This window comes from Bidens hawaiensis, unplaced genomic scaffold (assembly GCF_021521415.1).
Source record: "Bidens hawaiensis isolate Kalapana, Puna unplaced genomic scaffold, B.hawaiensis_p1.1 tig00001236_1, whole genome shotgun sequence".
In the NCBI taxonomy this organism is placed as follows: domain Eukaryota; kingdom Viridiplantae; phylum Streptophyta; class Magnoliopsida; order Asterales; family Asteraceae; genus Bidens; species Bidens hawaiensis.
Window position 1 is genome coordinate 3,104,402 of NW_027491070.1, and position 24,272 is coordinate 3,128,673.

Consider the following 24,272-nt stretch of genomic DNA (forward strand, 5'->3'; position numbering starts at 1 on the left):
GACCTATACATCATGATTCCTTAGGCGTTGGGTTGGACTAAAGATATTTGAAGAGTTGTGTCATTTTGATGCGGGTGGGATGTGACATGTTTCATGACCCTTCTCTCAACAGGTTGTGGACGAGCCCGATACTACCATGGGAAGGAGAATCTTGAGGGGTATTATTCATGTCTCACTTTGATTCATTTATAAGAAAAGGAAAACGGGAACATTCAGCCATAGATGTCTTTCTACGGAAGATATTTTGGAAGAGATTGTGATGAATTTTTATGTTTGGATAAAGTATAGATTGTTCTACAAGGCGTTTGTTTCGCTGGATTGGGTTTCGTCTTTGATTTACTTTGTGTGATTTAATGTGTTGCTTCTTGTTGGTTCGATCCAGTTGCCGACTGATGGTTCCTTTTTTTTATTATTATTAAAATTACTTGTCGTTCAAAAAGAATAAAAGTTGATTATCAATCTAAATATCAAAATATTAATCATAAGACGGTTGTACATGAACTTTCTTTTGAACTACTTTTAAATTTTTAATTTTCCTTTTGGATTACTTTTGATTTTCTACTTGTATTCTTTTTCTTTTTTCTATTTAACTCACGTATTAATCTAACAAAATAACCGATTGAATGACTTAGTTCTTTAGTGAATATTCAAGTTTGATCATCACTTGTGTCATTTTGAGTGGCCTGAATGGATACGGGCAATGAATGATTTGAACTAAGCCTATTGAGGTTGTGAGTTCGGATCCTGAGTCTACTCGGGTTTTCGTTCCACCGTGTGTTACGCCAGAGAATTCTGCTCTTGTGGCTTCACAACGACTGTTAAGTGGCAGCCCGTGATATATATGGTTTTCCTAGGAAACGTCTTGTAATAGTGAGGCAAAAAGGTTATCCAAATTAAAGAGTGCGGTGACCTAAACACAAAAAGAAAAAAGCCATTCTAAAAAAAACTAAACACGTTAATTTTTTGGGTTTTATATTTTATTTGTTATCCGTCGTAGCGTACGGATTTTGTAACGTGAGTTTAAACGTTACATAAAAAGACAGAAATAAACATGTTTTAGTACCATTTTACTTATTCTATAACTACAATTTTCGGTTTTCTCTTTCTTTTGCTAAAACAAGTACATCAAAACCGAAAAACTCGCGAGTTTTATTATAATCAATAATCACTAAGTATATAATATTTTTATAAATCATAATAAAGAAGATTAAGTTGGATGTGGCTCAATGGTAGAGCACTCACTTTACTAGTGAGAGGTAGGGAGTTCAAACCTCACTATCACCAACTTATATGGGAGATATGAGGGATGACCCTGGCTTGCCAGGGTTCGAGTCCTGATCTCACCCGGTTTTACCGGCTCCTCGCTGTCGTGCCATTAGGCGGGTGTGGGGGTCGGGTTTTATCCGGTGAATCCCTCAATAGGGTGGACCGCTAGGGGCTTCGTCCATCCGGAATAGTGGCCGGCTCGGGCTACTGTGGCCAATAGGGGCCGCGTACGAAGTACCCGACGTTATGGTCGTTAAAAAAAAAAAATAATAATAATAATAATAATAATAATAAAGAAGATTGAAATTAGTTTATACGGCAGAAGATAGAGTGCAGTCATGATCATGTGCATAATAAAGTCACCCCAGGAAGACCGTCAAAAGGTGGACTTGTATTATCAGCCCCGCATTTTGTTTTCCAAATTCCAGTCCAGTGTGTCTGCGCACACCCTATCTTTCTCTCTCTAACTGAATACACACACACACACACACACACAAAACAGTCTCTCAATTTTCCCTCGGAATCTTACGATCAGGTCAATTTATATATTGTATTTATACTTGTATATGTATATACGCCGATGTGTGTTATTCATAACATAATACTTACATGTAGTTAGTCTCTCTATGCATTCGATCTGTTGTTTATTGTTTAGTTCAAATTGAAGGCTGTTTTGGATTCAATTTTGTATGTGTTAGGTTTTACTGTTGGTAGTTGCTAGCTCAGTTAGTGAGTTTAGGTGAAGGAATTGTGTTTTTGATAATTGTGTATGTATATATGCCTGTTTTTAACAATAGTTACATGTAATTTGACTGTATTTGCATCCGATGTGTTTCGATTTGTTGTTTAGTTCAAATTCAAGGTTTCGATCGACTCGTACGCTGTTCTGGATTGAATTATATGTGTATTAGGTTTTACTGTTGAAAATTGCTGTTCGGTTGGTGATTTTAGGTAATTTGTGGAAGGAATTGTGTTTTTGATACATGTAGTCAGACTGTATATGCATTAGGTGTGTTTAGATATGTTGTTGGCTCAAATTGAAGGTTTCGGTTGACTCGTACGCCGTTCTGGATAGGATTTTGTATGTGTTAGACTTTATTGTTGAAAATTGCTAGTTCGGTTGGTGATTTTAGGTCATTTGTGGAAGGAAATGTGTTTTTGATCATTGAAGACTTGCTGTGAGTATGATTTGGTTGTTGATTTTATATGTATTAGGCTTTACTGTTGAAAATTGCTAGTTCAGTTGGTGATTTTAGGTAATTTGTGTAAGGAATTGTGTTTTTGGTACACTCAATCAGACTGTTTGTGCATCGGATGTGTTTGTATCTTTTGTTTCTTCAAATTGAAGGTTTTGATCGACTTATACGCTGCTTTGGATTGAAATTTGTATGTGTTAGGTTTTATTGTTGGTAATTGCTAGTTCGTTGGGGATTTTAGGTCATTTGTGGAAGGGATTGTGGTTTAAATAGTTGATGACTAGTTGTGTGTATGATTTGGTTGTTGAATTGATGTTGTTTTAGAACTTAGGTCTTGGATTGGAGTTAGGAAGTGTGTTTTTAGTTCATTTGTGGAAGGAATTGTGTTTTTGATCATTGATGACTTGTGTGTATGATTTGGTTGTTGATTTGATGTTGTTTCAGAAGTTAAGGCTTGGATTGGAGTTAGGAGATGACGAGTCGGTTGAAAGAGGAAGAGAGAAACGAGAGAGCCATAAGAAACCTGCTTAAACTTCCAGAGAACCGGAGGTGTATTAACTGCAACAGTTTGGTACAATTTTATTTTTTTTCCATTGCAATTGGATTTGATGGTGTTTGTTGTTTATGTTAATAGTTTATTTTGCTAATCTACTACAATAAGCTACTTTTAGTTTATAGTAATAATAAGGAAATAAATGGAAACATAATGCTGTTAGTACATGTAGTATAATCAAACAAAGGCATTTTTGCTCTACATATAAGAACTATTATAGTTTTCTAAGAATTTAAGAGAAAAGGAAGATTTATTATACTTCAGCCACTTATTAATGTCTGTGATACCGAACCTTAGTATTCACTATATCTCATGTTGTATACTAAACAGGGACCTCAATATGTATGCACAAACTTCTGGACATTTATTTGCACCACCTGCAGTGGAATCCAGTAAGTAATTACATGCTTTTAAACTAAGAATGTCGTTTAAAACAACGTTTCACTTAATTTGAGCTCCTATATTGATCTATGAGTGTACACTTTCTGCAGTCGAGAGTTCACTCACAGGGTAAAGTCAGTGTCCATGGCCAAGTTTAATTCACCGGAAGTTAGTGCCCTTCAAGGAGGGGGAAATGCGGTAATATTCTTGCATAATCTGCATACTAATCAAATCTTTCACAACTTGATGTTATGATACAAACTAGTGTTACACGTGTGACTCCTTTTGGTTGCAATATCAGAGTGCCAAGGAAATTTATTTTAAAGAATGGGATTCTCAACGCCAATCTTTACCAGACAGTAGGTCTGTAACTATTTAATGCAGTGCATTCGGTCGTTCACAAAAAAATAACATAATGCAATATGATTAAAGCTCAATTCTAAATTTGATTCATGTGACAGTAATGTTGAGAGGCTTCGAGACTTCATTAAACATGTCTATGTGGATAAAAGATATTCTGGTGAGAGAAGCTTTGACAAGTCTCCTAGTGTGAAGATGGTACTGCTGCTTAACTTAAAAAAATATTAGAAAATTGCCAACAAGGTAACTATGGATCCCAAATTTTTTCTCATCATCAGGAGTGTGTAAGTTCAGTTTTTGACAAAAATTCCCTATTTTTTATAATTTGAACTTTCACCAAATTTTTTCTCATCAGAAGGAGTGTGTAAGTTCATGCCCCATGCTGTTCACTTTTGTAAGGCCCCGAGCCCTACTTTAGCGTCGGATTTACTCATAAACACAGTTCTTACAAATCAGAGTTCATTAAAACTTTCGCGGAATATAAAAACTTTCATGAAACGTTACAGCAATCCAAAACTTGCCTCAATTAAACATTCTTGTCTTTCAAAATAAACGTCAATTACATTAAAACATCTTGAGTCTTCAGATGCCAGTCTCCTATTCGCCCACCATGTGCCCGCTCAAGCTAGCTGTCTCATTCTACTCACCTGCGTGCATACTAAAAGTCAGCTACGCTGAGTGAGTTCTAGTTAATCGTACACTATACAATACACATAAACTTATATTCTTTCATTCATACTTTCATACTTTCTTTTGTATTAACTTACTTTCATATCTTACGTTATAAAGAGCATTACGCCCTACATTTCTCGAGTATTATTAGGGCTCGGTACTCTCCTTCCTCGAGTATTATTAGGGCTCGGTACCCTCTTTCCTCGAGTATTATTAGGGCTCGGTACCCTCTTTCCTCGAATATTAGTAGGATTCGGTTCCCTAGTTCTCGAATATTAGTAGGGTTCGATTCCCTCTTCGTTACCATACAACCATACATCATACCTCGAGTATTATTAGGGCTCGGTACCCTTTTCGTAACCATACAACCATACAACCATCATTTCCTTCTTTTATTAACTTTATCACGTTCATACACATAAGCATACATATCATACTTACCTTATACATAGCGTTACAACCTGACAGTACATGCAGTATCCGAAGATCGTTCACGTACCATCAAGCAATCATTCATACATATCACATCACTCACATAAGGCATACACTTATCTCTTAGGATAAGCGTATTAACAAACATATCGAGTATGCACACAGCCCCGAAAACATAACACATAAATGGGGCTAGAACTCACCTGAACTCTGCTTCTTCCTCCGATAGTTGTAAATCCCTTCTTTAACTGAGCTCGGCTGACTGTATAAGTTACACGTATCAATACTCGCCTGATTTAATCTGGTGGCCTAGTATTAGCTTACTTTTGCTTATCGTTTTTAATTTATTTCTAATCGAACTTGACTTTAGGCGAAGTTAAACCTTAGGCGAACTTAGCTTTAGGCGAAGTTAAACCTTAGGCGAACTTAGCTTTGCAGGCGAAGTTGTCATCAGGCGAACTTAGCTTTGCAGGCGAAGTTGTCATCAGGCGAACTTAGCTTTGCAGGCGAAGTTCATCAGGCGAACTTAGCTTTGCAGGCGAAGTTGTCATCAGGCGAACTTAGCTTTGCAGGCGAAGTTCATCAGGCGAACTTAGCTTGCAGGCGAAGTTGTCCAGCTGCAGGTACTGTTCGTCCTTAAATCCCTTAATCATCTTCGTTTCTTAACCAAATAACTCGATTTAGGTATCCACGGAATCGTCTGACCAGCGCCTACAAACCCCAACCATCAAATCGACCTAACATCGATGTTTAAAGGGTGCGATTTAGGCATATAGGTTACGGGTTCTTTTATCAATCGATTAACCCATCAAATCATATCCATTTTCAGTAAGTTTAGCTTTGTTGGATTCGTTTTTACCATACAAACACAGATCTATCATTTCTATACTAATCCAAACCTAAACGAACAAGTTCTCGATATAAACGTACCGTAAATGAGTCGAACTACGAACACGAGCTGGTCTTGTTGCTTTGGTTCGTCACGACGATCTAGCACCAACGAGCTCGGGTCCTCGCCTTTGGATCTTGGTTCGGGTTGTGTGTGTTTTGGAGTGTGTAGAGATTAGGATGGATAAATGGATGGAATGGAAAGGATTGGGGTTTAAGGGGGTATTTATACTCCCTTAAGCCCATGGACCGAAGGCTCATATTTCCTTTTGGTCCATATCTAATCCCATCTAATTATCCTACTAAGTCTTCATATTTTGCTATTATTATTATCGTTCCACTAACTCGTTTATTTCACCCGACAAAATAATATAATAAATATTACTTTAGAAATTTCGGGATGTTACAACTTTGGGATTTTTAGTTACCTTCCTTACCAATTTGCCTTCTAAAATGGGCAAATGTCATAGAATAGTAACTCACTTTATAAAATGGTCCACTTGTGTAATTATACTCTTTTTGTGCCAACCTAGTTTTAAAAGATTTTAGAATAGGCTAACATGGTAACTATAATTGACTAATTTGAAAAGGATTTTGCTTTTCTATAATTTTAACTTTATAAATGGGGAATCAGTTCTGCTGTTACCATCACACAAGTTGTGTTCAGATAGGAGTAAATGAAGGGGCATTTATGTATACTAGCTTGAATAGGATTTTGCTTTTCTATATATTTAACTTTATAAAAGGGGAATTAGTTGTACTGTTACCATCACACAAGATGTAAATTATGTTTTATTTAGTCTTGACTGCATGCAACTTGTAAGCTGCTATCACTATAGATGTTTTATCTAAAATAAAAAAATCTTAAATACGCCCCTAAAAACATAAAGCAGAAATATTAGTGATTTGAAAATTGATGAATGATGATAAATTATACTGGCTTTCTAGTTAAGAGCAATATGCTTCTGAAGTTCTGATCTTTGCTTTGTTTTCATATCTGGATTATTTGCATATATAAGCAGGGGGGAGCAGAATCATATCAAGGAGGTTCTAGAAGTCCGCCATTTAGGGATGGACGGAATTCTGAAGACGGGAAGTTGTCTAATGGAGGATTTAAGGTTGAAGGTAAATCTCTTGATCAACAAAGAGATCCAGATATATCTAGCCCTCCTATAATAAGACCCGTTAGGGATATACTGGGGGATAAAGCATCTCCTGTGCGGATTATTGAACCCCCAAAATCCAATGGGTCTAAGCCAACAGATGGTTCATTGCGTAAACAGGTCAGCTTCTTCCTTCATAAGGTTATATTATGTGGCCTTTTAGGGAGTTATTGGGATTGCTTATTTAAACAGCTTTTGGTTGTGGTTTTAAACAAACAGATAACCAACTCATTGAAAATGTCTTGTTTCACTTTGGATCCACCGAGAATAGTTAGTTTGAAAAGAGCGATTACACTGTTTACCGAACACAAGTCGTTTCACCTAAATAAGCAGATAAGCATAAACACATTTATATATTTAAACACTTAAACATGACTTATCTGCTTCTAGAAAACACAATAAGCAGATAAGATTTTCAAATCAGCAAATCCCGAACAACCCCTATTTACTAAGAATAAACTTATACATTGAAATTAAAAGCTTACCTAGAAAAGATATGCTGTATCACTTGATACAATATACAAGAAACTTATTTTGTTTTTTCACTATAATTATAATCAGAATAAGCAAATATGGCCAGTGTATTATGATATTAAAAAAATTGCTCATGTTAAAGTAGTGTAAGAAGAAATTGTTTCTGGTTGCAGAGAACTCTATCTTCTAGTAGCTTGGGTTCTTCCAATGGGAATCCAACCGAACTTAAAACAGAAAGTTCGCTAATTAACTTTGATGCTGTTCCTGAACCTCCTCCAACTGCCCAAGCGCCACCACAACAACAAACTGCTCCATCAGTCACTCAGCCAACAACACCATCTAATAATAATTGGGCTAATTTTGATTCATTTCAAGAAGTGAAGCCAGTTCATACTCCTCCTCCAACTACCAACTTGCTAGACGTGCTTTCGGAACTGTCAGTTCCAGCGTCCAATGCTACTCTGCCAGCTAGATCATCTGGCAACACACAGTTGCCAGTTTCCACACCAACAAGTTATCAGTCAGTTGCTCCTGGGCCTAATGTATTTGGTCAGTGGCAAGATGTGCATCCTCAACAGAATCAGGCTTTTGCCCAGTCATTTAATCAGCCTGTTGGTGGGCCCCAAAACAGTCAGGTACATCCTTCGGTTTTTGTTACTATTCTGCTCAATTACTTGTATTAGGACTTAATGGCGGATTTTACAATTTTGTACTCCGGTCAACTTTCTGCAGCAATGGAATCCTTCACTTGGGAATAGTAATACTCAAATGTTTTCAAATTCTCAAGTTACACATGGGGTGGATGTTAAACCGACAAACAAAGAATTACCAGCGGTAATGGTGTTTATTTTATGGCTATAAATTTCATCTCATGTATGGATAGCGGTTTCTACCTTACCTACAAGTCGGTCAATTTCGCTTATGTTTGATTTTAAATGCGTCAAACTGGCCAAGTTAAACCCTCCTAAACCGCTTTATTAAAAAAATAGATCATTATTATACTAATACAACTTTTCTAGTCAAATTTTACATGTTAAATAGTTATTAAGTTATAATAAGAAATGAAGTGTTTACTTAACGCAACTTATTTCATCATAAAGGCAAGCTTTTAGTTTTGAATCTACCGATAATAGTCAATTTGAATCACGAAATCTCAAATTGCTTACTGAAACAACTTATTTCACCCTAAAATAAGAGAACACAATAACTCATTTTTTATCATACAAACATTCAAAATGCGCTTATTTGCATTTAAAAGTCACAATAAGCGGATTAGCTGGTTAAATCTTATAGAATTCGTTCTATGTGCAGGATTTATTTTCTTCCAATTTTTCGTCTTTTGCTGCTCCAGGTCCCGTATGGTACCCTGCTCCACAATACGGCATGGGATTCAACATGCAATACAATGTTGCAATGGTATGATGAAACCTGCCAAAGGCGTAAATGCCCATTATGCTCCTGGTTCTGTTTTAAATTTGAGATGTTGCTGATTTGATTCTTTTCTGTTGTTACAGCCTATGCCACCAGCTTACTTGCAGCAATCAAAACCTTCAAATCCATTTGATGTCAATGAATCACCTCCAGTTCAAGCTACAACAGTATGCCTACTTAAATCAACTTTTTTTTTTGGTTCTCAATCACCCGTAGTAAGAATTAGTAATAAAAGATGCATGCGTGTAACACAATATTGGTGTGCTGGATTAAGCCCTTAAAAACTATGCAACTTATTTCATCAAAACAGCTAATTGTTATTAACAAAATACCAGTCATATACAGCCCGTAAATTGTTTATTTGTTTATTTAGTTAAATCTGTGTTTTTCCTAGAAAAAACAAACTGATAGCATGATTAATTATTTTTACTTGTGTTGTAGTTTCCTTCAATGGTACCTTTGCAAGGGGCTCTACCAAACATGGTACCTCAATCAAGCATACACCGCACCTCGAGCCTCGGTACTGTATCACCATCATGGATGCCAACTCAACCATCTAACCAGTTACCACCAACATCAAGCATACAACGTACCTCTAGCCTTGGTACTCAATCACCATGGATATCCACCCAACCATCTAATCCATTACCACCAACATCAGTCATGCAACATACCTCAAGCCTTGGTACTCAATCACCATGGATGCCTACGCAATCATCTCATCCATTATCATATGGACAAGTAATGCCTTCTGGTAATGTTTCTTTCTGTTTTTTTCCCTATTCAAATTGTTTAGTTATTAGTTGGTTGATCCCGGTTATGCTACAACTTACATCTCTTAACATGTCAAACGTGTAAAACTGCAAAGATTTCTTAAAAATGAGATGGTTCAAAAGTCAACTAGACCTGCTTTGACCCGTTTTTACATAAGTTTTCATTATTGCAATAGATTTTGTAAACATATTTGATGCGGTGATTATTTGTAAACAGAAAGTGTTTTTGATTAACCCAACTACACCGGTAAGTAGGGCTGTAAACAAACCAAACCAAACCGAACCAATCTTGTGCGTTCGTTTACCATTAATTTCATGAACGCTTGCTGAACGGAAAATTTTGTTCTTGTTTGTTCGTTAAGGAATTGAACTTGTTCACGAACGCAAACGAACATGTACTATTTAAGAAAATAAAACAACATTTTTAAACGAAACATTAGACATAATCAGCTTAATTAAGTATAAAGTTAAGCACTTGAGATAATAATAATCATAAATATAGCCATCCCCCAATCGGCGGTTTATTCAAATAATGTGAACGAAGCACAAGTTAGATTTGTTAGTTAAAACAAGACTTTATAAAACAAACCATTAATGAAACGAACTTAATATAAAGATAGGTTATGAAATTTAAATTTTAGGTTGCTTATTAGAAATAAAATATTATAGAAATATAAAACAATTCTTCAACTAACAAACAAAAACAAAGGAACATAAATGAACGCATTACTGAACGTTCACGAACACAAATGAACGAACACAACCTTTGTTCATGTTCGTTCATTTAAGTAAACAAATAAATTTTTTTGTTCATGTTCGTAACGAATGTAAACGAACTATTTGCTGAACGTTTGATTCGTTTACAGCCCTACTGGTAAGATTATCCGTTTTGAACCATTGTTCAGCCTGCGCATTTTGCCACAACTACTTTGTCCCTATGTTACTTGTCATAAAGTTGACTGTGTTTTCTAGTATTGTTGCTTTACATCGCCTTGGGTTGTGTTTAGGTCCATTTATGGGACAAGTGCCTCCCAACATGCATCCTTCATACAGGTAATTGTTTTAAGGTTTATCCATTTTTTTTTCATTTCCCGTGAGTAGATCAAACAGGGTTTTGTCATTGCATTAAGAAAACGTGAAGATTTCACAAAATGTAACACTTGAATTTTGTCATTGTATGTAATTAACTTTTATTTTACAATCTGATGCAAGTTTTATTTACTACTATTTGATGCAATTGACCTTTTATAACTGGGGTCATGCCATTCATGTTTGACCTATTATAGCCGGTAAAAAATGTGACTTAAAGTGGTTTTTCTAGGTCAATTGTATCAGCTGGTAACCAAATAAAAACTTTTGACACCAAATGGTAAGGAAAAGTTAGTTTATAAATTGGTATTTTATGACATTCTCTCTATGACAAAAACATGGAAGTTGATTACAAGTTAGGCTTATCCTCTTAGCGGTTTTCATAATGCAAAAACATAAAGTTCCATTCCATATATAATACAGGCCACAAGCAGCAGGTGGTTATGGACCCTTTCATCAAAGTCAACAACAAAGTGGTTCTGGTGGAGGAAATCCATTTGGTTAAACCGGATCACATCCGAGTCGCCTTTTGTAGATTAAGTTGATAGAAAATATGTGTTTATTGGGGGTTGATGAGTTTCTGGTGTTGCTTCGTAATCCATATTTGACGTTCAAAAGACTGCAATTTGTGTTGTATTTAATTTTTGTATTTATATATATGGGCACGCTAAAATGCTTAATACAAAACCAAATTAAATTGGAGTTCGCGAGAGCTACATAATGCATTTGTATGTAGTGCCTGGATATATCTTATGTATCATGGCTAAAGCATTACTTACAAACACATTATGCAGTTCCCGCGGTTCTTTAATTTAAGTTAGTTCTGTATTGAACGGCCCTCTGTATTTCTAAAGAGAGTTGTATATATTTTTTCTTTTGAAAGCCTGTATCAAGAGACGATTTTGCAACTCTAGATTGCTGCTGCTGTCTATAATGTCTACATAGGTTATGCATTGATTAATAATTTACATAAGTTGGTTTGGTAATTGTGTAGTATATATTTCATGCAAATATGATATGCAAATAACGAGGTTTGGGGTTGTCATATTTAACCCGTACAATAAAGTGGGCCATGTTTGGGTAAGCATGTTTTTATAACACGTTTGATTAAACAAGTTTATTCATCGGCAAATTTAATTTTTCGGATATCCAAATTATCCGGTATTTTAATTTTAATATTATTTAATTTTATTTTATATTATAAACAAACCCTAGATGTATCACATAACATTAACATAACCGTCCATCATCTTCCACTCTAAACAAGTACCTCCGACCGGGCCACCATCTCATGTAAGCGTCCATCTATTTCCGGATATTCGGTTTTGAACAGTAAGCGTCATACTATCGAAACATACAGCCGACATATGTTTTAAATTAATACTTATAACTCCTCTCTCTGCATTGCATTGCTTGAACACATCACCAATAGGATAGACGATACAACTGATGTGGTTTGCTTTGAGGAATAAATGGTCGGTATAAACTGCCACATTACACATGGAGACACAGATCCTAAAATACTTCCAGGTCTGATTTATTTATGGTTTTAAAGTTGTTTTTTATGTAAAAGATAAGGCCAACAGACCGTGGAGTTCTGAAATCGATCGTTAGAAAAAAACTAAATTGGACCTTCTAATTACCGCACACTTCAGGTGGTGTACGGTTAGCTTTTGAGACTTTTGGGTTTCGAGGTTCTTTATAAGTGAAATTGAAAATTTCAATAATGACTTCGTTCGATTTGTTAGAAAGAAAAAACAAGACATGTGTTTAGGGTCATTTTTATGGATTGAAATCCAGAATATGTTTTTTCTTTAATGTTTTGCCCTTTGTTGTTATTAGTTTTGTATTGTAGTTGATAGATTGAATGTATGGTTATAACACGTTTATGAGTGCTTTCTTGAAGACGTTTTGCTGTGTGATTGAAACAGATTTGGCGTGCCTTTGAAAGTGATTAGCCGCCATGCATTCTTTAAGGTACGTACGTGATCAATAATCATCGAGGAGGACAACTGAAGCAGGAGGTATTTGTTAAAGCACATCAAGTTTGCAAGTAGCAAGTTCAGAAGGCATACCTGCATCTTCTCACACCTCTCTACTCCCCACCGCCACCGTCATCAACAACCACCCAAACAAGACCCACACTCCCTCCCATTTCAAGTCCTCTCCGATTTATGGATCAAAACCTTCACAACCCGAAGCCAAACACACTTCTCCAACCTCACCGGTTTCATCTCCAAACTCGACCTATGGGTCCTAGCGTACCAACGCACCTGCGCCCACTTCGCCGGCTCATACCCAGCCAGACACGCCGTCCAGTCCCACGTCCTCACCAACCTCCTTTCCCTTCGAAACGCCGTCGTACAAGGTCAGTTTCAATGGAACATGAAAACCAACCCTTACATTCAAAACCCTAAGGATAAAACCCATGTTTCAAAGCTCTCAAATCGAAAGCTTCGAATGATTTCGGCATCCAATGACCCTCCGTTTCAAGATTTTGTGGTCCAAGAATTGCTTTTGATGATTCTCGAGCCGGTCTTTGAGGCGGGGTTTTCCCCCAAATCGCACGCCTTTCGCCCGAAAAGGAACGCGCATACGGTGATTCGAACGATTCGGAGTAATTTTGCAGGGTATGTTTGGTTCTTGAAAGGCGATTTAACCGAAATGTTTGATAGTTTAGATGCCAATTTGCTGATTCAGTTCGTTGAAAAAGGTGTTATGGATCAGAAAGTATTGGTTTTGATCAAATCCGGGTTAAAAGGAGCGCCAAAGTCGAGGCTTGATGATGAAAAGATTAAGAGGAAAAGAAACAAGAAAAAGGGTTTGAAGAGGAAGAAAGTTCTTGATGAAAACGAGGCGAAACCCGACCCGTATTGGCTAAGAACATTTTATGATTTTGCACCTGTGGACGCTGCAAAGGTACCTAATTATGGTTATTGTGGAATATTAAGTCCTTTACTTGCTAATATTTATCTTAATGAGTTAGATCACATGATGGAGGACAAAATCCAAGAATTTTGTTCTACATGCAATGATAGTTTTGTCATTAATGATCATGGTAATCATACGCCGTCATGGCCCGAGTTTGTACGCGGGGGTGGGAAAGATAAATCCAAAAAGATGGATTACATTCGTTACGGTGGTCATTTCTTGATAGGAATTAGAGGGTCAAGAAAGGATGCGTTGGAGATTAGGGATTTGATAATCGAGTTTTGCGAGAATAAGTACGCGCTAAAGTTAAATGAATCAAAGATCGAAATTGAACATGTAAGCATAGGGGTTCAGTTTTTAGATCATGTAATCGGTCAAAGAGTGATATATCCAACTATTCGGTTTGCGTCAAGAGGTGGTCATATCGTGAGTCAAAAAAGTGTTGGGATTTTGCTTTCGGTTACTGCGAGTTTGCAGCAATGCATAGGACAGTTTAGACGGCTTAAGTTTGTTAAAGGGGATAAAGATCCCGAGCCATTACCGTGTACTCCAATGCTTTATTGTGGTCAAGCACAAACGAATGCACAGATGAATAAGTTTCTTGAAACAATGGCTGATTGGTATCAGTATGCAGATAACAGAAAAAAGGTTGTTGGTTTCTGCGCGTATGTTATTCGAAACTCGGTGGCTAAATTATATGCTGCTAGGTATAAGATGAAATCAAGGGTTAAGGTGTTTAAGAAAGGTTCACGCGATCTTAGCCGTCCACTTAGGCAGAGCATGGATAATAGGACTCCCGAGTATGCTGATTTGTTGAGATTGGGTCTTGCTGATGCGATTGAAGGGGTTAGGTTTTCGCGTATGAATATGATTCCACCGTGTGATTATACCCCATTTCCGAGGAGGTGGGTCCCGGATCATGAACAGGTGTTGCTGGATTATATAAAGTTGCAGGATTTGAAGTTGTTTTGTGAGTTGCAAAGATCAGTGAAAGAAGGAAGGTTGTGTTTGCCTCAAGACATACTTGGTGAGATTGTGTGGGATTATAAAACTATTGGAGCGCGAAGTCTAGGGTTTCAAAGAGGAAGACGGAGTCCTTTCGAATCGGGATGCTAAGTTTTGTATGAGGTATGGCACATGTTAAGAGTTTTAAAATTGACTGTATATTGTCATGTTGTAATGTCATCGAATGAGTTTTAACTGTTTTAAGGTTAGTGTTAGCTCATAAGCCTATAGACAGAAGTCTCTTTTAGTTACAGAATATACAAATTTTGGCTTTAGAGCTGTAATTTTTTAGAACAAAAAAAAGCATCTTATGTAGCATATACAGCCAGTAAATTGTTCATCTGTTTATTTAATTAAATTTTTTCTGTTGCCTAGAAAAAAGAAATTAATAGCATAATTAATTATTTTCTATTATGTTGTAGTTTCCTTCAATGGTACCTCTGCAAGGGGCTCTACCAAACATGGTACCTCAATCAAGCTTACACCACACCTCGAGCCTCGGTACTCCACCACCATCATGGATACCAACTCAATCATCTAACCAGTTACCACCAACATCAAGCATACAACGTACCTCGAGCCTTGGTACTCAATCACCATGGATACCCACCCAACCCTCTAATCCATTACCACCAACATCACACATGCAGCGTACCTCAAGCCTTGGTACTCAATCACCATGGATGCCTACTCAATCATCTCATCCATAATCATATGGGCCAGCAATGCCTTCTGGTAATGTTTCTTTCTCTTTTTTAACTAGACGTGGCGATTTCAAAGCATCTAGTTATCAGTTGGTTGATTTGGCTATGTGACAAGTTACATCTCTAACATGTCAAACATCTAAAGCTGCAAAAATATTGTAAAATGAAACGGTTCAAAAGTCAACTAGACCTGCTCTGACTGGTATTTACATAAATTATCATTATCGCAATAGATTTTGTAAACATATTTGAACCGATGATTATTTGAAAACAGAAAGTGTTTTTGGTTAACCCAACTAGACCAGTAAGATTCCGTTTTGAACCATTGTTCAGCCAGCGCATTTTGCCACATTTAGTTTTTTCCTATTGTTACTTGTCATAATATTGAGTGTATTTTCTAGTCTCGTTGCTTGACATCGCCTTGGGTTGTGTTTAGGTCCATTTATGGGACAAGCGGCTCCCAACATGCATCCTTCATACAGGTAATTTCTATTGTTACTTGTCATGAACTTGAGTGTATTTTCTGGTCTCGTTGCTTGACATTGCCTTGGGTTGTGTTTAGGTCCATTTATGGGGCAAGCGGCTCCCAACATGCAATTTGATAGCAACTTAGCCTTATTCCCAGAGTGGTTTTTGTAATGCAAAAACGTAAAGTTCTATTCCAAATATATACAGGCCACAAGCAGCAGGTGGCTATGGACCCTTTCATCAAAGTCAACAGCAAAGTGGTTCTGGCGGAGGAAATCCATTTGGTTAAACCGGATCACATCCGAGTCGCCTTTTGTAGATTAAATTGATAGCAAATATGTGTTTATTGGGGGTTGATGACTTTTTGGTGTTGCTTCATGATCCATGTTTTGACGGTCAAAAGTGGGAAGCTGAAGACCGTCTAGGCTGCAATTTATTACAACCTTTCAACTCGTTTACCCTACATCTACAATGTGTACTAATGGTAACCAAACTTTACGACGCGGGTAACAAAGACTGAACTTTTACTCCTTTATGTAGATGTTACTTGTATTAAATACGGGATCTTGTTTGTCTTTCTTAACAATGTGAGTATATAGTATCAAAAATCCATAGTACACCCAATGTAGTTTTGGACCATACTAACATCCTTAGTTTTCAATTAATGCATACAATTGACATTTTTAGCTCCATGGATGCCATTTCTTGTTCATCTCTTTGGCTTCTATATCTTTTGATTGTGTATAAATTATGTTAGCGTACGCGGCGAAGAGTGTCTTCTTTGCGTTTACTTATTTGGTTTCTTCAACCTGTCTACCTTTCCATACGATCGGTTCTACCAACATCCACACTACATTTAAAAAAAACAAGAAACAAGTTAAGATAACTAATAAGCAAATATGAAATAACAACAATCACTTCAAAAATGTGTACTATGGATGTAATGCTTACAGTAGACACAGACCGCAAGCCACTCATTTACTATTCTAACCCAAGTACTGGTCCAACCAACGTCAATAGTCCACCTAAGAAGCGGGGCATTTAGGTAAATATAAATTTGAATAATTTGAATATTCGTATACTTTTGCGAGATCAAAGATAATGGCTTACTTTGCCATGGTGTGATGAGAGTTCCATCCAATTAATAACATTGCAAAGTACATAACTCCCGAGGCAAAAACAAGATGGAAGAAGCCAAAACAATAAGGAACATCATCTTCCTCTTGTTTCTCATCATTTCCCCGCTGCAAATATAACTTTTAATGTGAAAAAACCGTCTACTACACGTTTAAAAATTTGTTAAAACGAGTTTTTTTACCTGAAAGCATTTATAATTAATTCCTATTGAAAATGTGGCAATAACCATTGTAACTAGGGCAATAACAAAGCTCTGCAACAATGATATGTAAATGAATATTTATTAATTAACTTGAAATGTAAGCTTTTAAATGTGCTACGAGTTAGAAGCTTACAATGATCGTTAGCCAGTGTCTTGAGGCTCCCCAAGTCCTCGTACATTTGTTATCTGGTGGTTCACTGTAAGCACACGAACACGAGCATAGTCCAAATTAAAATAATTATAATTTCCAAATAAAATATAACAATTTACATAGAATCGTTCAGACGTAACATAATAGCCAAAATTATCTACACGTGTACCATTTTATATAGTTTTTTTCTAAAGCTAGGCTATTAATCTATTATGCCACGTCATAGATAACTTTGATAACTTTTAACGTGCTAGAAGAATGAAAAATATACATTACTGTTTGTCTATTTACCCGCTATAACTAAAAATAATATATGACCCATATAGAAAAATGTACCTTCTAATTGCGGACCAACATAAGAATACAATGTAGAGTCCCATAAGACCTGGAGTCAGGAAGCCAGCGCGAACCTGTTTAAGGTTTAAAATAAAAAAAAATGATTAATTTGAAAAAATATACATATATGATTAGAAATAAGATTTTGATGGTTGAACTTACTTTTGGGTGAAGAGAGACACTTGTCATAAGTTGGAGGAGAAAAAGTGTCCATGTAATGAAGGCAATGTTATACACACAAGAGAGTTGTGGTGTGTACCAAATATACATTAAAATGATTCCAAGTATGCACACAAAATATTCACCAATTGCAATCACTGTGAAATGGGTATGGCTGGAAAGAAAAAAATATGTATATCATTAAAATAACAATAATAATAAATACTTAAAAATGAGAAGTAAAAGATATGCTAATGTGGCATTTGGTTGATGCCATGACACTCATAACATCATATGCCATATATGGAAAAGCCTTAATTGCAATGTATTCATTACCAGACATTTTATTGATTGGGTTTATCGGTTTTAGAAATAGCTGATTTCTTAAATAATTGAAAATTTTAAAGTAAAAATTAAAAATATATAACTGGTTTTATACAAATTGCGTGGATTTGTAGTATTAGTGCACTATAGAGGTTTAAATAAACAAAAAACGCAGTCTGGAGTAGTAAATAAATCGGGAAATGAGATTTTGAAAAGAGAAAAATCCGACCAGTTAAATAGTTAGTAAATGTCGTGTTAAAAAATGAAACGCAACATAACATGTCAGGTCAACAGTTTTGAAAACTCATGAAAACAACTATAAATTATTTCTATTTTGCATATTAAAGAAAGTCATTACCATCTCTCCGCATATTTTTCCGATAAGCAGCGCTCATTCAACCATGTAATGAAGCGGATAATGCTGATTAGTTGAATAAACAAAAATACCCTGCAAAATATCATAAACATAAACATGATGATTAAGAATATTTATTTAATGTGGTACAAAGGGAGTATAGGAAATAAAGATACAAGGTTAAAAGATTAACTAACCCTGCACCAAAATGTGCAATAGACCCTGCCAAAAAAAATGATAATTTATCGTCAATCATTGCCAATATCAGCAAGTTTGTTAATCAAAATACATATCTATATCTATATATACAATATATAGATATGTATTATGATATATTGCATATATGCATTAGTATATCATAGAGAATTCCATACTACATATATGTCTTATGATATATTGCATGCATATTTATAGTATAGAGTTACGTAGTTCTCCAACGAAGAAGAGTTCTGTCATGATCCCTCCCCTATGATATACATAGAATATGTTTATTTGATCATTTATGATTGAAATAAGTTATATAAATTACCAATTTGAAACTAATTGATACGTACCGTTTGTTTCGATTTTTTAAACGCCATAGAGTAGAAAAACAGTTTTTAATAAGAAGTCCTTTAGTTGCATGAAGAAATATTTTTTTTAAATAATAATAATAATAATAATAATAATAATAATAATAAATACCATATGCAAGAATGAGTTGTGTAGGGAGAAAGAAGGGTAGCACAACTAATATGATCATGAGGATGATTTTAACAGACCACCAACTAGAATGCCACAACTCTTTTCTTCCATGTAACTTTTTGGTGCCACTAGTTGAAACAAACATTATAAAGAAAAATATCTTGTATATCATTAAGGATATATCAAAAATCTTTCAAGGTTTACTTAAATTTGATTAAATATATGTAGGGAGAGATATTTTGAGAATTTTATGAGTTTTAATAACTTTGATAACTCAATTTTGAACCAAACATTTAATTAAATAGTATGAAATATGTGGTTGAGATTAAATTTAATTAAAAAATGAATCAGGAGAGAGAATAAGTATTTTTGATAATTACACAAGTTTAAATGTTAGTTACACATGTGTAAAAAAATTCAAAAAAAAATGGTTACGATGAGTTCTTTCGAGTTCTTAAAGCTCAAATCATCATCATCATCATCATCGTACTCAGTATATCCCACCAATAGCAATGCTATGGTAGGGTCTGAGAAGGGTAAGATGTAGACACCCTTACCTCTACCCATTAGGAATAGAGAGGCTGCTTCCGGTGAGACCCCCGGCTCGATAGTAGTTTTGCATCAAGCCTTGGACATAAGGCACATAGCACTCAATCATCGGGACACCGGCTGATCGGTGCATGTGCCCTTGTCTTTCGGCTATCAACGCCACCACATGATGCCTGATTAACCTTCCGCCACTTTTAACGTTATTTTCACGAGATTAGTAAAATAACGTCAAAATTAGTGCAATTTTACTTTTGCCCACCCGAGGGTTCACACATATATACATTATATGCGCGCACCGCAAGCAGGGCGTTGAGTTTATAAGAAAAGCTCAAAGCGGTTCTCAAAAGAAATCAATCCAATATATGTAAATAGTTTATAAGAAAAGGATACAAAACATCCCATGCTCACTCTTAGAACTCCTTGTGTGCCTAAACAGTCTTCGCCACCTTCGCAAGTTTTTAATTCTGCAAACACCATGTAAAATTATAATCCAGAAATTATATCATGAGCTCGGTCCGTTTAATTTAAGAGAGTCCGAGCTCAGACCATTTAAAGGAGCTCGAGCTCAGCTGATGAATGGATTTTCAAGCTAAGCCTCGATTGGGCTCGATTTATTTATTATTTATTAACTATTTAGTTATTTTCTTTACATGAAATTACGATTATAAATTTTATGTATAACATAATATATATTATCTGAATACTACTATCTAAATTTACATGTGGCAATAATAATTATTATGTATATACATATATATTTAAATTTAGTATTTAATATATTAAACTAAGAAAATAAATAGTTGGCTTGTGCAATGCTTGCCAATCTTTATGTGAAGCTTTGACTTGAGCTCGTTTATTAAATGAGTTTTAACAACTAATTACAAGTGGCTCGACTCGTTTAGACTAATGAAGATAAAATGTTGAAACAAAGTTGGTTGAGTTTATTTATGCAATGTATATCTTACTACTCATTTGGGTCAATGCAGTTCCGCCATAATCACGAACTGCCCACGCAAGCAAGTTCGCTAACAAAAACATGACGCTATACACATATCGCGCCATCCAAGGATTCGATTCGTATCTGAACTGGGCCCACCACGAGCCCGTTAAGATCTTGGCATACCGATCACTAGTAGTATTGTTTCCTAATCCTTCTTCCATCCCAGCTTCAAGTTTTACTGTCATGATAAATTATTCACTTCTCATCTGCAATCTGTAAAATTATAATATGTTAATATTACTCAAAGCATCAATATTTTAATATATCTTAATAAAATTATTATAACCACCAAAAAGACCAAGTAATGTCTATGTGCCACATGTGGCTTGGCCACCATCTCATTAATGGCTCAAGGGTTCATATAGATCCGTGACTTTTTTAATTAAAAGTACATGTTCATATTTACATGTGATACCAAAAAAAAGTATGATGAAAAAGTATTATTGAGTATTTAACAAATTATTAAATATTAAATATTTTCTACATGATATTAAATATCTTCTACATGATATTAAATATTTTTAATTAAAAGTACATGTTCATATTTACATGTGATACCAAAAAAAAGTATGATACAAAAGTATTATTGAGTATTTAACAAATTATTAAATATTAAATATTTTCTACATGATATTTCAAATTAAGCAATTTATTTATTTTTGTGTCTTGTTCTTAAAATCGTATTTCAAATATATATATATATATATATATATATATATATATTGTACACATCGTACTCGTGTGTGTGATTAAGTAAAAGAAGAAATCCATACACTAAAGACCAAACCCGCAATCAATTAAGATGACAGGGGTTCATCTGTTTAAAACTTTCATTTTAAGCCGAAAGGGTTATATGACGTAAACCACATTAGCCAAAAAAAAAAAAGCAATTTACTTTATATTCTTATTTAATTTTTTTGAAGTACCATATGATTCCTCCATATTCTTATACGTTTTTATTATTATTATTTTTTTCGTTCCCATCTTATTCCTCTATATTCTTTATATTTAGATATTGGAATGTTTGATACGAATGAATAAGCATCTAATGTTAATCTTATCTCTACATATTGGTGCAAGTTTCGTTTGGGACTCCAAATTGCTTATAGAATATGTTCGATACGGCCACAAGGCTTATTCTAAAACAATGATAGTTTGTTACTTTGTCATGTAACAATTATGTTAACCTTAAATGATATACATAACCACATCATCATAGTTATACCAATATCAACAAGCACTTGTATGTATATAATTAAGTATAGACGCTTATATAGTAACTTAATTTAAAACTTTAAATAAATATAAGAAGAGTTATAACTTTTATGAAACATATTTTAATAGAAAATTAATATTTTTAATTTGGTTTTAAACTTTTATTATTTGTAACTTAAAACTTCAACAAATATTAAGAAGAGTTGCAAATTTTAAGAAACAATTTTTTTCATAAAAGCATTAACAAAGCATTCAACATGGACACCAGGCGTTTCTATACGGCTCGTATAGAGGCTATAACAGCCGTATAAGGCAAAATTTTGTCATTTGTGTCAGAGAGTGTCAGGTGTTTGAAGTCTATACAACTCGTATAGGGGCTATACGATACAGACTGAAAAGTTGTCATCATGTCTCCGCCGTACAATAGTTAGTCACGTGAGGGCTATATGACTCATATAGCCCCTATATGAGCCGTATATGATTATTAACACACCAGAGGGTGGTGTTTGAATATAACGACCCATTCATGCACATGAATAACTAGATGAACACGCACAAACATTCCATAACTTAAAACTTAAACGTATCAAACAAACCTGAGCTTTCGCAATGGCAAATCCGATAACTAATAAACTCGATTAGCTCAAGTTTTTGCTTCCGATCACTAAACCAAAAGGAGAACAAAGCGAGAGTTGATAGCGGACCGGAATTGTAACGAACTCTTTGCTCTTGTGTTTCTAGATATGTTTCAATCCTTGCCTCATGTATATAAGTGCACAGATATATATATATATGTATATATATATATATATATATATTTGCATGAATAGGAAGAGAGAGTGAGATTTGTTCTCTTTTCCGCCGAACGATTTTTTGTATGTTGTTTTTTTTTTCAGGTTGAAGTTATGATTATGGAAGTTGATATGATATTTATTTCTGTTTTCCAACTTTATATTAAAAATAGGAAATAAGTCACTTCGAAAAGGTAAAATAAATCATTTTTTGTGGTGAGGGAAAAAGTGAGGAGAAAAATAATATTAAAATATCTAGTTGACACTTGATGACGGGTGGCTGGACTTGTGTGGTGTCTCTTATTAAAGTTTTTTTTAAAGGAATGATATACGGAGATAAAGTGGTGGGTTAATACTTAATAATTAACTTGAGTGTTAATCGTGTCGGGTTTGATGGGTTGAAGGGTTTTGAAGTAGCATATTGAATTGTTCAATTTTAGTGTGATTCGTACTTTTTTGTCAAAACATAAACCTAGCGTCCACATGTTTAAAATCGTTTAGCCTCAACATGGCTTGTTTAACCCGCTTATACGAACATGTCAACCGAGTTGGTGTGTAGTTTTTAAGTTGTAAACGTGTTATCGACATAATTAATTCTCGTGTTTGGTAAACATGTTATGCACCGCCTACTTACTAAACCGGTTATGTATGAATCAGAAACCAGCTAATTACTATGTCATGTTGAATATTGACACCCCTATTTAATACAAAACTAAGTTGAATAACAAATTTATAATTAATAATGTGTTTCACTTATGTCACACGTAAAAGAAAAAGAGAGAGAGAGAGAGAGTCATATTACAAACCGTCTATTTGTATTCACCAAGGGGAAGAAAAGCAAACGTTTAATTATGTCCTTGTTAGAGCTTCCTCAATGTGGATGAATGGATCCGACGTAGAGCAAAGGTGGAGGAGCGATAGAGGCGAAGGAAGAGAGAGGGTGGAGTGTATACAGAATTCAAGGCGGAAAATCGGACATCCGGATGGATTTTGTGAAGGGGGAGGGGGAGGACGACGAAAGGAGAGCGTAGAGTATATAGAGGCGGGCGATGGGTTCGTGTTGCGGATGCTCCTAACTCATGATATCTAAATCATTATATTAAAACCACTTAAATAAGTCAACTACTAAAAATAAAAGTTAGTTATGAAAGTAGGACCATTTAAAAAAAGGCTATGCAATTAGAATGATCATGATTCAATGATTCATGAATTCTTGAAACATATTAGATGATTTTGTGGAAAATAAGATATTCATGTTGACATAAAGTAAAGCAAATTAATCATTTGCATTCTCAATTGCTACATTAAATTGATGCCTTATTGTAGCATTTTCAAACTTGGTTAGCATAATCACATTATACTTATTTTAAACTTATCAATAATATCAACAAATGAAAAGTATAGAATCGTACATCTTTTATCAATAATTAGTATCTTTAATAACTATTCATGATTACCACCACATGACACTCATTATCTACATACTTTTTAAAGATTATATTAGTAGGGTGTGCAATGTCGGTTCGATATTTATAAAGGCTTAAACCAAATCATAATCGAGCTTCGGTTACAAAAGATTATCT

General features: G+C 35.0%; 2 protein-coding genes and 1 pseudogene across 5 annotated transcripts; 2 read left to right on the forward strand and 1 right to left on the reverse strand.

The window, feature by feature from the left end:
• Window positions 1-1,673: 1,673 nt before the first annotated feature.
• LOC143569244 (uncharacterized) lies at window positions 1,674-16,187 on the forward strand. Of its 4 annotated transcripts, XM_077055217.1 has the most exons (15): window positions 1,758-1,801; window positions 2,787-2,814; window positions 2,935-3,033; window positions 3,346-3,407; window positions 3,507-3,594; window positions 3,698-3,759; window positions 3,858-3,954; window positions 6,768-7,031; window positions 7,559-8,020; window positions 8,118-8,219; window positions 8,697-8,801; window positions 8,900-8,983; window positions 9,258-9,570; window positions 10,597-10,642; window positions 11,102-11,294. In XM_077055217.1, the coding sequence occupies exons 3-15, from the start codon at window positions 2,935-2,937 to the stop codon at window positions 11,181-11,183; spliced, it is 1,866 nt and encodes a 621-aa protein (XP_076911332.1). In that variant the 5' UTR covers window positions 1,758-1,801; window positions 2,787-2,814; the 3' UTR covers window positions 11,184-11,294. The 4 variants fall into 4 exon arrangements, with proteins under 4 accessions (XP_076911337.1, XP_076911327.1, XP_076911341.1 ...); XM_077055222.1 differs by lacking the exons at window positions 2,787-2,814; window positions 10,597-10,642; window positions 11,102-11,294 and adding exons at window positions 15,755-15,800; window positions 15,994-16,187 and having other exon boundaries at window positions 1,674-1,801; window positions 2,907-3,033; XM_077055212.1 differs by lacking the exon at window positions 2,787-2,814 and having other exon boundaries at window positions 1,674-1,801; window positions 2,907-3,033.
• Window positions 12,642-14,725, forward strand: LOC143565747 (nuclear intron maturase 1, mitochondrial pseudogene; annotated as a pseudogene).
• A 178-nt stretch (window positions 16,188-16,365) lies between the features above and the next one.
• Window positions 16,366-22,962, reverse strand: LOC143567777 (uncharacterized). Its single transcript, XM_077054098.1, has 13 exons — window positions 22,495-22,962; window positions 20,649-20,896; window positions 20,074-20,147; window positions 19,135-19,294; window positions 18,648-18,672; window positions 18,454-18,543; window positions 17,775-17,946; window positions 17,613-17,686; window positions 17,259-17,322; window positions 17,105-17,176; window positions 16,897-17,030; window positions 16,738-16,811; window positions 16,366-16,636 (listed from the first exon to the last, which is right to left on the reverse strand). Exons 2-13 carry the CDS (start codon window positions 20,866-20,868, stop codon window positions 16,578-16,580), a joined length of 1,218 nt encoding a protein of 405 aa, XP_076910213.1. The 5' UTR covers window positions 20,869-20,896; window positions 22,495-22,962; the 3' UTR covers window positions 16,366-16,577.
• Window positions 22,963-24,272: the final 1,310 nt, after the last annotated feature.

Coding starts and splice junctions, on each gene's coding strand:
- LOC143569244 (XM_077055222.1), top strand. CDS start 2,935: ATGACGAGTCGGTTGAAAGAGGAAGAGAGAAACGAGAGAGCCATAAGA. Junction 3,595..3,697: donor TTCAAGGAGGGGGAAATGCG/GTAATATTCTTG, acceptor TTGCAATATCAG/AGTGCCAAGGAAATTTATTT. Junction 8,021..8,117: donor GTGGGCCCCAAAACAGTCAG/GTACATCCTTCG, acceptor AACTTTCTGCAG/CAATGGAATCCTTCACTTGG.
- LOC143567777 (XM_077054098.1), bottom strand. CDS start 20,868: ATGACAGTAAAACTTGAAGCTGGGATGGAAGAAGGATTAGGAAACAAT. Junction 17,687..17,774: donor GTGTCTCTCTTCACCCAAAA/GTAAGTTCAACC, acceptor AACCTTAAACAG/GTTCGCGCTGGCTTCCTGAC. Junction 17,031..17,104: donor TTAATTATAAATGCTTTCAG/GTAAAAAAACTC, acceptor TTATATTTGCAG/CGGGGAAATGATGAGAAACA.